Source organism: Leuresthes tenuis, unplaced genomic scaffold (assembly GCF_036924035.1).
Source record: "Leuresthes tenuis unplaced genomic scaffold, fLeuTen1.0.hap1 SCAF_3, whole genome shotgun sequence".
Taxonomy (NCBI): Eukaryota; Metazoa; Chordata; class Actinopteri; order Atheriniformes; family Atherinopsidae; genus Leuresthes; species Leuresthes tenuis.
The window spans coordinates 14,670,901-14,682,982 of NW_027325357.1; the positions used below are offsets into that span (position 1 = coordinate 14,670,901).

At 40.0% G+C, this 12,082-nt stretch overlaps 2 protein-coding genes across 7 annotated transcripts in view; one reads left to right on the forward strand and one right to left on the reverse strand.

The window, feature by feature from the left end:
• The window catches only part of cacna2d2a (calcium channel, voltage-dependent, alpha 2/delta subunit 2a), a 138,900-nt gene extending 130,849 nt beyond the window's left edge, over nucleotides 1–8,051 (forward strand). For all 6 annotated transcript variants that reach the window (XM_072381975.1, XM_072381977.1, XM_072381976.1 and 3 more), the window contains 10 exons: nucleotides 40–131; nucleotides 254–301; nucleotides 681–752; nucleotides 843–995; nucleotides 1,539–1,591; nucleotides 2,238–2,293; nucleotides 2,441–2,564; nucleotides 2,856–2,965; nucleotides 3,110–3,192; nucleotides 4,220–8,051. In XM_072381975.1, coding sequence (XP_072238076.1) covers nucleotides 40–131; nucleotides 254–301; nucleotides 681–752; nucleotides 843–995; nucleotides 1,539–1,591; nucleotides 2,238–2,293; nucleotides 2,441–2,564; nucleotides 2,856–2,965; nucleotides 3,110–3,192; nucleotides 4,220–4,342 — 914 coding nt within the window. In that variant the 3' untranslated portion in view covers nucleotides 4,343–8,051. The remainder of the gene's footprint in view (nucleotides 1–39; nucleotides 132–253; nucleotides 302–680; nucleotides 753–842; nucleotides 996–1,538; nucleotides 1,592–2,237; nucleotides 2,294–2,440; nucleotides 2,565–2,855; nucleotides 2,966–3,109; nucleotides 3,193–4,219) is intronic.
• On the reverse strand, nucleotides 7,275–12,067 carry abhd14b (abhydrolase domain containing 14B). The gene is made up of 4 exons (XM_072381982.1): nucleotides 11,933–12,067; nucleotides 10,396–10,610; nucleotides 9,975–10,216; nucleotides 7,275–9,343 (listed from the first exon to the last, which is right to left on the reverse strand). The coding sequence occupies exons 2-4, from the start codon at nucleotides 10,607–10,609 to the stop codon at nucleotides 9,164–9,166; spliced, it is 636 nt and encodes a 211-aa protein (XP_072238083.1). The 5' UTR covers nucleotide 10,610; nucleotides 11,933–12,067; the 3' UTR covers nucleotides 7,275–9,163.
• Between the last annotated feature and the right edge of the window lie 15 nt (nucleotides 12,068–12,082).

Consider the following 12,082-nt stretch of genomic DNA (forward strand, 5'->3'; position numbering starts at 1 on the left):
TTCTTGATAGATCTCTTTTGCTGATTATATTTCTTTTAGTTGTTGGAGTGAAGCTGGACCTTGAAGCCTGGACTGATAAGTTCAAGATTCTTGCCAGCAATCATACAGACAACCGTCAAGGCCCAAATATGGTAAAATATTTACAGCTTTTAGATATATTCTGTGTAGAATACATAAAACTCATATTGACAGGGTCTTATCGGGGTATTCTGTTTTAGTAACGTGTTTTTTGGTTTTGTTTTTTCTGTGATAGTGCGGACCAAACAGGGGCTGTGAGATGGACTGTGAAGCCAACAGTGATGTAAGTACTCAGCTGGATACTTTGCATCCAAGTGCTATACATCTCTTTTTTTCTTTCCACTATCGCCTTGGAAAGAAAGGACAGGACAGGGTATTTAGTCGAAGAGAAGCTTCGGTGCAGTCTGTTGGTTTTCTTGGCTAATCAACTTTTTTTTTAATTGGCTTTGTATTAATTTGGTTATTATGGAATGTAGTTAATTTGATTTGATTAGGTTATGAATGTATATCAATTAATTGGATTGTAATTGGCTTTAATTGGACTGTATCTTTGAAGTGCCTTGAGATGACATTCGTTGTAAGTTGATGCTAAATAAATAAAACTGAACTGAATTTAATTGAATTGCTCCTTCAGTTAACACTTTATGTCTGTCTGTGTGCAGGATCTCTTGTGTTATTTATTAGATGATGGTGGATTCCTAATCATGTCCAATCAGAAGGATGACTGGAACAAGGTTCCATTGAAAATGAATTAATTCCTTTACTGATCATCATTTCTCTCTTATCATTACACTGAGTCTGACCAGTGATCTTTGTTCTCACAGGTGGGAATGTTCTTTGGTGATGTTGATTCCAACCTGATGTATGCGCTCTACAACAATTCCTTCTACAATCGCAAGCAGTCATTTGATTACCAGTCTGTGTGTGAACGGCTGACAAACAGTGAAGCTGGAGCTGCACCCAGAGGAGTGTTTGTGGTAAGAAGATAACTCCAGGCTCCTTTTTTAAAAAAATTTAAATCGTTTTTTCCTCCAAAAATGGGCTGTCAGGGTGCCGTGAAGTGTTTCATCCCAGCGCCTCATCAAAAGAACGCTCCCACTCACATGACTGTGCCAACGTAGTTCATAAGAGGCTTTCAACTCTTTTTCCTTGTGAATAACGTTCAGTGTTCTGCTCCTTCAACTGTGTTTTTCTTTCTTTTCTGTGCCACATGCGAGGCTCCTTTTTCGTGGTCACCAAGAGAACAATTTCGGCTCAAATAATATGTAATATGATTAGTTTGAAAATCAAAAAATGTATGACTTAAAGCAGTGCCGTAAAGGCAGATGGCTCTAGATGCAGAATTTTGTCTCTGTGTGTCCACATATGCTCACACCTAATTGGGTTTATTGAAAAAAAGACATTGTTGCAGTGTGGTCACAGACTAGAACACAACTCCCTATTCTATGGATGGGTATAGAGGCACAAATGGACGTGATTTAAATAACTGTGTGCTTACTTTTTTTCCTATGTATCTGTAGCCCACAATTGCAGATTTTGTGAACCTGGCATGGTGGACATCTGCTGCTACATGGTAAGATTTGTATTTTATGTTAACTTACAGTGCACACAGGCTTATGTAACACATGCTTTACCCTTAAACTGTATAGAATAAGTGAATGTAGTCACCATGACATCACCAACTGAGTGGATCTTATTTTTGAGGCCTAAATCTTCCACATCCTCGAGGCTGGAAATGTAGAGATCCTACATCAATGTTAACCTCGGTAAAACAAGACTTAATTTCCATCTGAAGCATGTTTATTTAGGGTTAGAGCTATTAGGGTATCTATTCTGCATATTGGTGCAGGGGGCTGTGTATAAAGAACATCTTCACACCACATGAATGTATCTGTGAGCTGTGCCGTTTTATTGGAAAGTGCATTAGTCAGCTGTCTGCACAGTGTAATTCTTTCAAGAGTTATTTTATTACCTGCAATTCCCTAAAATGCATAAGCACTTTTCCACATGAAAACCTACATGCCTCTGTGTATTTTATGGCCTTCATCCTTTTGTAAAAGGGTTTTTACTTTGTACATGTGTAAATCTAATTCTGAGAACATCTAAGCTCTGTGATTTGCAGTCCTAAGAAGGTTGGATACCCATAGGTTCAGAAAATCTGTTAGTAGGCTATATTTATTGGAGTTACATGTTCTTCTTCACATCTCTTGTCTCCACAGGTCCTTATTCCAACAGCTTTTATATGGACTGGCTTACCATAGCTGGTTTGTCACAGGTGGGGTAAAATAAGATATTTAATGACTTAATGTCAGTTTAGTGTTTTGTACATTTTTCTATTGGCTCCATCGTCAAATTCTGCTGTCAGCATGTGTTGAATCTGGATTTTGATGTTTGGTTTCTCTGTGCTCTTGTGGTGTTGTAGATGAGGTGGATGCAGAAGGAATGGACTTAAAAGAAAGAAGCTGTGTAATGATCCAGACCCAATTCTACCTTAGTAATCTCACCAGCTCCTACAACATTCTACATGACTGTGGCAACTGCTCCAGGTCTGTACACGTGTCAAAATGCTGTACACACATAATAACACATGCATAGTGCTCTCACATGAATAACATGAAGAAATGTGCTGTGACGGAAACAGTCAGCAGACAGATTTGTCTTTCTGCTGGCGTTAATAAACTCAGTTTATGATTAACTTGCAACAGTATTCATGAAATTTTCATGTCATTGGCTAAATGAGCGTTAAAAGGCTATGTATTGAATGTCACTGATACATTAGCAAATGGTTCCGTGATGCAAGCGAGGATGCTGACAGATCTGTCTTTCTATCTCTGCAGGTTGATTCATGCCAAGAGGATAAACAACACCAACCTGCTGTTTGTGGTAGCAGACAAGATGCCGTGTGACTCCTGCGAGATAGAAAGGCTCTCCCAGGATGTGGAAGAGTGTATCCTTTACATATTGTACACCTGATAGCACAGACGCAGACACACATTCTTATCTAAAACCTACTGAAACATAGAAAATCGTTTCAAAGGTTATTCCTGTTGTTCAAATGATTTTAATCTTCCTCAATGAAGTCATATTTCAGTCAAAGAGGAAAATCCATGTGAAGAAATTACTGTGGCACGTTATCGAAAAGGACCCCCCACCTGCTTCGACAACAATATTGCTGTAAGACTTTCAGACATCACATCATAAATATATGCAGCAATTTAGATAGAAACAGACTGAGCAGCATTTACTCGTTCTGCTGGCTTTTTATACTGTTTTTATACTGAGCCCACCTAATTACCTCTATGAAATTATGTTAATAAAAACACATAGGTCTTCATTCAGTGACACTTTCTGTTTGAACACTGCAGATTGATATAAGGAAAGACTTCAAACAGCCCTGATTTTTTGGGCTGTTTGAAGTCTAAAAAAAAAAATCATTACATTTATTTGAAAGTAGCTCAACAAAAAAATGATTTGAAAGAAGCTCAACAAAAAAGGAGGTCAGAGAGAGGGGAGAAAGATATGTAGCAAAGGTTCACTGGGCGGGCCTCAGCCTCTGTACATCAAACAGTTCAGCAATCAGTCACACCCAAACAGACCTTCTGCTGTAACTACTAATTAGTGCACTAAATGTGTATTAATCCACGACTGAAAATAGTTCCCTTAAAATACAACATTTTCAATATTACAAAGCTCCAGACCCACCTGGTTCAGGAAAGGTGATAATTTCTAAGGATCGATATAACATCTAATGTCATTAGTACATTAAGGGCATATCGAGTTATGTTTGATTGAAACACATTTAAACATGACCCAATGATCTACTTTTATGATTTGCTCACTGAACAGGAATGTGTGACACGATCGCTAATGTTCACGTATGTTGAGCCGCTTCCTGCCAAGTTTGAGCTGACATGCTGAGCTACATCTTGTAGTGATTCGACCACCCAACACTCACTGTAATGCCAGTTTTTAGCAGTGCCTTATTGTGCACAAATCTGTGTTCAGATTTCAGTGAGATCCAGGCATGAAATGGGTATCCATGCAGTGTTTATTAATTAGATTCATACAAAAGTCACAAACCTGTGTGAATAAGAGGATGGGGAACGTTCATTTTAAATAATCATATTAATTCAGTACAAATTACCAATTCTACAGTAAGTGTAATTTCAGTTTCATGGTTTTTTTTGGGTTTATTTTGCAGGAGAACACATCGGACTGCGGGAGAGGTCACTCCTTCCGTCCGCCCCTTTACACTTTGCTGCTCATTCAGCTGCTGCTTCTTTACCCAGCTTTCAGTCCCCACATTCTCTCTCTGCTACATTAATTCCATTCTCCTGCACTTACCCAACTTTTATCCCTCCTGAGCTTCTGTCCCATCCTTAAAACTCTCTGCCACCCCACCCTCATACCTATACCCCCCCCCCCCCCCCCGGTATAGTCATAGGTAATAATGGGACTTCCCATCACAGCAAGTTGGAAGCCCTGAGTGCCGCACTACCCAGTATGTTTCGCTTAGTGACAACTGCCGGATGTTATTGTCCTCAGCCAGTTAACCTTCATCTGCCAGGAAGAGGGGGTGATGCCAGACCACCTGGATCATCAGAGTCACCTTAGATGAAAGAAAATAAAAACCCCATGAATACCCCAACACCTCCACAATCCAGATAAGAAAGGGAGATAAAGACATGCAGATCTTGCCATTACAGACCTCACACCACATAATGACTGGAAAATTGAGGTTGCCTCTCTGCCTACCATCTTCAACGGCAGGACTTCTCCTCCTCCTCCTCCTCCTGCTCCTCTCCTCCGTCTTAGAGTCTCAGCACTCCACCATCCACCTCTCGTAAGGCTGTGGACCATTCAGCCAGTTATAGCCACCATTGAAGAATATAACAGAAAAAAGTATACAAAATGTCAAGTATTAACTGCTGAAGTGATGACTATTCCAAACATACAGTATATTTAGAAATTTGAAAAGGAAGTTAAGTGTTAACTTTAAAAAAAAAATAGACAATTTATGCGCTATATCTATTTGCCAAAATGAGATCTACTTTCACGTTGTCTTATTTTTGTAGCCAAAACAGGAAGAGGAAGTGGATTTAGATTTAGGATAAACCACAAGAGGAAGAGGAGACACTCAGCAGCTGAATACTGACTCATTTTGTGCAGCTCTTAATTACAGCTTAATGCTTTTAAAAGGCATCCACTGTGGATTATTGTAATTACATGTTGGTAACCACATTTCTTGATGTGTTTTTCGTCATATTTACTATTCAGTGATAGTGCTTTTGGCTCACAGGCCAGCTGTAAAATATGAATCAGTGTTCGGTTGCTGCAGTAACATTGTTGATGTCTTGTAGTATTCTCCTTTATGATTGATTAATTGACCATTCTGACCTCGAGTTTAGACAGATGTTGAAAAAAAAAAATTCTCTGTGCCCTCTGATAAGAAAACTCACCTCTGCCAATCCTCGTGAGGCTTCTCCACCAATGCTCCTAATCACAGTTTGTGTATGTGCTTTACATCTGTCACACACAAAGCCTCGCTGTAGTTAACAGGAGGTCTTTGCTTTCTTTGGGAGGGGCTTTTTTTTTTTGGCTCCTCTTACCTTTGACTAATGCTGTTCAAACTTCAAAACCATCCGCTGCTGGGGATAGGGGCTTATAAGCATTTCCAACTAAAGTGCAGATGAGGCCACTAAATATGGTGAACAAGTACAGTAGTAGTCTGGTCGTAATCCATCACAGTTTGTCATTTATTCATCGCGATGTGTGAAGAGTTGTTAAGACTCCCATGTTTAGGAGCCGCTCTGTTTCATAGTGCCTTGATGCACTTTGTTTTGGAACGCATTGGCTGTATAAGTGTAGAGGTACTGTATAGGACCTTCATACACCTGTCTGAGGCTTCAGATGAATCTGTTGGCTGTAGAACTAGCTTTACACAGAGCCATCGCATTGACTGGCTCAGCTTAATGTTTCTGCCCTCATGGCTGTCATTGCTGTTCTCCCCCAGAGCCTCCTGTCTGTCATCGTATGGAGTTACTTTACTGTTCCTTTACGAAGCCATGTATAGAGCTATGATACACTATCAGTATACAGCCACTTAACTGGCCATAAAGTGTTTTTTTAGGGCCACCTGACTGCTATAGTTCTGCCTGGTTCGTATGTGTTTGTGTGTGGATGTATGTGCGTTAGTTTAAAAACCCTCAAAGGGAACGTGTTTTAAATGAGAGTGTGGGGGATCACAGTTGTGCTAGCATAGCTGTTTTTTTTTCCTGTTTCTGTGTTGCAACAGATAAAATCCAGTGTTGTGGTGGAGAAAAAAAAAGGAATTTTACCAAAACAAAAAGATGCATCTGTTACGATCAGTCTGCTCAAATATTAATATAGCAGAGCAGAGGTGAAAGAATGTGTAGTTCATCAGTGTTTTCTGTTCAAATGCAGCAAAGTTAACAAAGCCTCTCTCAATGCCTTAGTGTTACACTATGTGGAGCTCTGATATATATCTGATATATCCCACATATACCCTGTTTCTCACACACATGCAAATAGTTCCTAAAATCCTCCCTCCGCTGGCTTTTCTTAGTGTTATGCAGTAAGTATGGTTAGCTCTGATTTAGTATTTTTCCCTCTTGGAATGATCAGTTATGAACTGATGCCTGTTTGATTAAATGCTTGAAAGCCAGAAGGAGTTTTTCAATTTCAGAAGCCTCTGACCTTTGATGATGACTGCACAACAATATGAACCTTCACCACACACTCTGTACAATTGTTGGTACTATTTGATGTGACAAATCATGCTGGCACAGTAACTGCAGCTCAGCTCTTAATAAACGGGAGGAAACAAAAAGTTCAAGACTGTTACAGAAACTAAAATTCAAGATGTGTCTGTACAATTTGGCCTTTTTCAGCATCTGCTGATGCTTGATGCAGTTTTACTTTTCTGGCATTAGCTTGTCTCTGTCTTGTGCCATTAATTCTCTCTGTATTTCACTATTTCCACTGTCTGTAAATTAACGCTACACGTGCCTGTGGAAATGTACCCCCTGCAACTTCCTCTCTTTTCCTGCATCTCTATGGTCTCACACAAACTGAATATGTAGGCCTACATTTCGTGCACCTGCACTGAGACATTATGCACACACACCTGTGAGCAAACGCGTAATGACACTTATTCATTCCCACCTGGGAGATGTCAAACACGAGACAGAAGTGAGCCAGGGACGTCACTCCCCGGGGTTTTTTTCTGTGAGCGGGCGGGATGTCAGAGGCAAGCTCAGGGAGTGGGTCTCCACAGAGCAGCACGGGCCAGTTAAACAGAGGGTCGCGGACGAATCGTGCAGTGAGGTCTGCGTGAGCATCTGGACTGGACACGTGCGTCTGATTTCTCTGGTTTGACTATTTTAGTTTTGCCAAAAAAAGAAAAGAACACAAAAACAAAGAAAACAGAAAATTGGACCAGCTTGGGTATGAGAGGGAGGGGTCAGCTTTAAGACATCACTTTATTAAATAAGTAAAGGAGGGTTTTCATGAAGCGCCCTCCCGACCCTCGCTGCATCTGTGTTGGTGCGTCTCTGTGGGAAAGACACGTACGTGTGTGACTCTGTAGTCTGTAGTCTGGTGCTATGTGACCATGTTTGACAAGTGTGTGAAAAAACATTTAGAGAAAAAAAACCTGTAAAATCAGTCGAACTTAAAGTGAAGTTTTAAAAAAATATATATAGGAATACAGCACTGTTGATAAGTTTGAGATCTGACGTCAAAATGTTTTTTTTCTTTCTTTCTTTCTTATTTTCTTTCTTTTTTTCTTGTACGTGTGTGGGTGTGAATGTTTGTGTGCGAGGAAGATTTAGCTCCTTCTTTTTTGGGCTCTGGTCCATGTCGCTCCATTCTTTTGTACAGATGAAGCTAAACAAAAAAAAGAAGAGGGCAAAATTTGTAAAATATTGTGTCTGTGACTCCTTGTAAAATATTTTCAAATTGTTTATTACAGAGAATCAGTTATTAAAATAATGTTCATATTTTTCACTTCATTTCAATGTGTCGTGTTTTGATTTTCCAGCTGATGATTCATTTAGAGTGAAAAGTCAGATCTAGTTTAAAAAGTTTAAAAAAAATCACAACACATGTTTGTTTTAATGGCATTACAGTTTAATGGTTAAATATGAAGTTACCAGCTGGTTTACTCAGCAGTAAGACCTGAGCAATGACTTTTGATCACTCACTGTCATTTCTAGGTTTGGCTTTGTGTGGATTAAAATAGCCTTCCTCAACAATTCAAACATCCAGAACAATTAAAACCACGTAATACTGAGGAGGTCCCACGTACTTAGTTGTTACCTGAACAACTCTGAACTGTCATGGGTCCGGGATTCATTTTATATTGAATATATATTTAGCGAGGAGCCCTTCCCCAAGAAATGTTAGGCATCAAATGCTTCCATTTCCTGAATTCTGGCGACCTTTTAAGCACCAGTCTGTATTTTTTTCCTGCATAATTTGTTTTTTCTGTGAATCAAATGACATTTATAAATACTATGACACGTGTTGCTCTCCTTTGTGTCTTTTGTTTATGAAACTTCAGGAAAGTACTGTAGTTTTCCCAGTTGGACGTTGACATTAACCCTGTTTAGAAACTGACAACCCACAAAGTGGGTCTTGGCCTGGTCCAATTACCAGGCAACCGACAGACTCTGGCGTTCCAGGTACTGTGTGTACAGATTTGTTGTGAGTTGCAGGCTATCATTTGTTTAGTTAAAATCATGCAGTTCTAAATTTGAAATTGTGGTAGGAGTTGAAGAATGTGCACAGAACCACACGGTGGCAGTAGTGTCAAGACAAGCTTTATGTGAACAGGACCAGTATGAAAGTTTGTGTGTACATGATGTGCAAGACATTTATAAGTTGTAAATGCAAAAATGAGGAAGCAAATACTTCGATAACTGTTAAGACTTGAACTTTTCAAGGATCACATCATCTGCTGTCATGGTTACAGCAGACTTGATTTGCAGACATCATTAAACTGTCAGAATCGGGTCCTGCAGGGTGACCCTTGAGGCTTAAATTCTGACTAGTCTTACTTGACTAGATGTGTATTTGCGAGGCCTCTCTGGGTCACTTCTCCACTCGTTGACGGTGAAGAGCTTCACAGTTGGTGAAGGAAGTCTATAAGAGCTTTGTGCCAAGTGTCTGGGTCATCCAGGTAACAGGGGTGACCCGCTCCCTTCATCACCACCACGCTGTGATTGGCCAGATTGCTCAGGTTACGGAGGGACACCTCCCCGAGCTGAGTGTCCTGGTCGCCATAAACGATCAGTGTCGGGACCTGGACACACAGACGTACAAGTGATGACAGAGACCTTTCTAATGACAACCTATACAGCCCATTTTGTCTCTTTAAAAATGTATTTCTGTTTGTCTTGAAACATAAGCCTATGCCTAATGAATTTACTCAGTTTGACTCATCAATCAAAAATGTGGGCAACAGTAGAACTGCCTATCTGTAGGACTTACTGACATGTTTGCCATCCACCATGTGCGAGTTCTATTGAACCATAACTCGGTGCTTAGTTCTTCAAAAGGTGCAAACCACGAACTTGTCGGGGTCCTAAAATTTCCCTCAGTGCAGCTTAAGAGCTTTTGCATTAGTTTATTACTTAAGCTTTCAGTAATTAGGTCGTCATGATGGCATCCATAAGCTGTTCTGTTTCACTGACTTTCAGTTGTAAAGTACACTTTAAAACCCTGAACACACTTTTTACATGGTTTTGCAACAAAGAAAGCCTCCCTATTTAAAAAAAGGAGTTAGGGACATGCTGTCAAATGGGATTCACAGCTGCTCAAGTTTTTCTTTGAAGAGAAAATGAAGAGTGAAAATATGGTAAAAGGAAAAGTTTAGGATGAGAAGCTATAAAGGAAGACTGAGAAGTGGCATATCCTCACCAACACTCACATACCTTTACACTCTGGTACTGCTCTGCTGTGAATTTGTCAGTGCAGATGGGAGCCACGGGGACGTACGCTTGTACCAGAGCCTGGTGCTGCAGGAGGAAAGGGAGGGAATACATCCCACTGAGGGACGGGCTGATCACCACCACTGGGTTTAGACTCAGCTGCTCACAAACTTCCTTAAGGAAACCCGCAGGGGCTAGTTCCCCCACCGCTGCTGGGGCCTTGGCTGACTTGGACTGACCAAGTCCTGTGGACAATTGGACAGAGAGGGGACAATATAACGTATTTCTTTATTTTTGTTGTTTTTTGTCCAGATAAAGCCTCGTGAGCATGTGCAATAAAATGTATGCATGCCTGCTGCATGTTTTGTCTCCATGCTCGTCCAGACTTGTGTGTGGTAGTGGAGTTTGTTTCCAGTAGACTCACCTGGAAGGTCAATGGTGACCGCACGGCAACCGGCTTTGGCCAGAGTCTCCAGAGTGCCGATGTTAAGCCAGTTTTCTGAAGAGAAACGGATGCCGTGAAGAAGCAGGACTGACATCTTTGCTTCTCCTGTGGCAGGTTCGCTTTGTCTATAGAAAAGCGACGCTTTGCAGATCTCCAGTTGCACACTCCCATCTGTCGTCTTAACAGCTGACATCCTGAAGTGAAAGATACAGTGCAGTTTGCTTAACTCAACAAATCAAATGGATATTAACAATCAAAAAACATGTTCTTGTCACTATTATACACAACAAAACACACATTTGTTTGAAGAGTTTTAAAATCTGGAAAACATTCTCTCACACCAATAACTCCATCAAAAATGAGAAAAGGAAAAAAAAACATCTTCACAAGGGCGGAAAAGTAGAAAACCTGGAATAAAACTGTAATGAATAATATCTGAAACAAATCTACAGACTTGTAAATAATTTTGACAGTACTTTGAAAGGATAATCATTTTCTGGCTCCTGCGTTATTTGTCAAATTGAATAAACTTCTGCTTTTGTCATCTGATCATAAATCACAATGCCTTTATTTTGGGAAAAACTGCGGGGACAAAAATAAGAATGAAAAATGACCTTTTGAAGGCAAACTATTTGAAAAAGAACAGATGATGAAGACAGTTTGTTGTAATGCTTAAATAAAGCACCTGATGTTCTTTTAACGCAGACACTAAAATGTCACAGGTTATGACATTTTAGGCAAAAAAAAATGAAAATAAATCAATATGAATTCAGCTATTTCCTTTTTGTATTATATTCTGATGTAATATTAAATGCTTAATATATACTGACAATAAAATTAAGCAACCAACATTACTAATTATACATCACAGGACAAGTCTTGTAGCTGGCTGCAGTGTTGCTTTAGTGTTAATGAAAGACAGATTAACCGATTAACCGTTAGTAATGCGTCATTTTTTATAGGTTCCTCGTGGGTTTAATAAGACATACAGCTGTTTGCCCACAAACAGCTGTGAAAAAAATCACTGGTAGATACACGAGTATGATGAACACCCTTTATTAAATGTATGTATACTGATTACAAAGGTCAAATAGAGGAACCAACTGTAAAGTGTTGCCCAATCCGACGTGTGGAACTGAAGCATGAAACATTAGAGAGTAATTTAATGTTTTTCTCAGTTAAACAGATTCCCCCAAAGGAAATATTCAGAGTAACAACCCCACGTTATTCCTCCGGTTCAAGTTAATGCAATTCCTAACTAAGTGGGAGCCAACACTAAAAGCCGCATTTTAAGTTTGTTCCTGATCGTGTTTCTATTCATTTGTCAATTAAACATCCATCAATCCCAAAAAACTTGTCTACTTAAGAAAAATACATTCACAGTGGTGGTGGTGTGGGGGGGGTTGTGTTCAGATTAGGGGCAACAGAGTTTGATCAAAGTCCAGATCGGATCATTTCATTTGTCAGGTCGAGCACACGCCTCACAAACACGATAAGAAAACAATCCTCTTCTTACCTGACAGCCTCCACCGACGATTAAACAGAGAAATAACACAAGCGGTGAAGCCGCTGTAGTTTCACTTTAACTCCCGGAAAACAGGAGAAAGACAGAAAACTGCTACAAATCCTTCTACTGACGCCAAGCGTCGGCGGGGAGAACTGCGAT

Coding starts and splice junctions, on each gene's coding strand:
- abhd14b (XM_072381982.1), bottom strand. CDS start 10,609: ATGTCAGCTGTTAAGACGACAGATGGGAGTGTGCAACTGGAGATCTGC. Junction 10,217..10,395: donor GGTCACCATTGACCTTCCAG/GTGAGTCTACTG, acceptor AATTGTCCACAG/GACTTGGTCAGTCCAAGTCA. Junction 9,344..9,974: donor AGCAGTACCAGAGTGTAAAG/GTATGTGAGTGT, acceptor CTGTGTGTCCAG/GTCCCGACACTGATCGTTTA.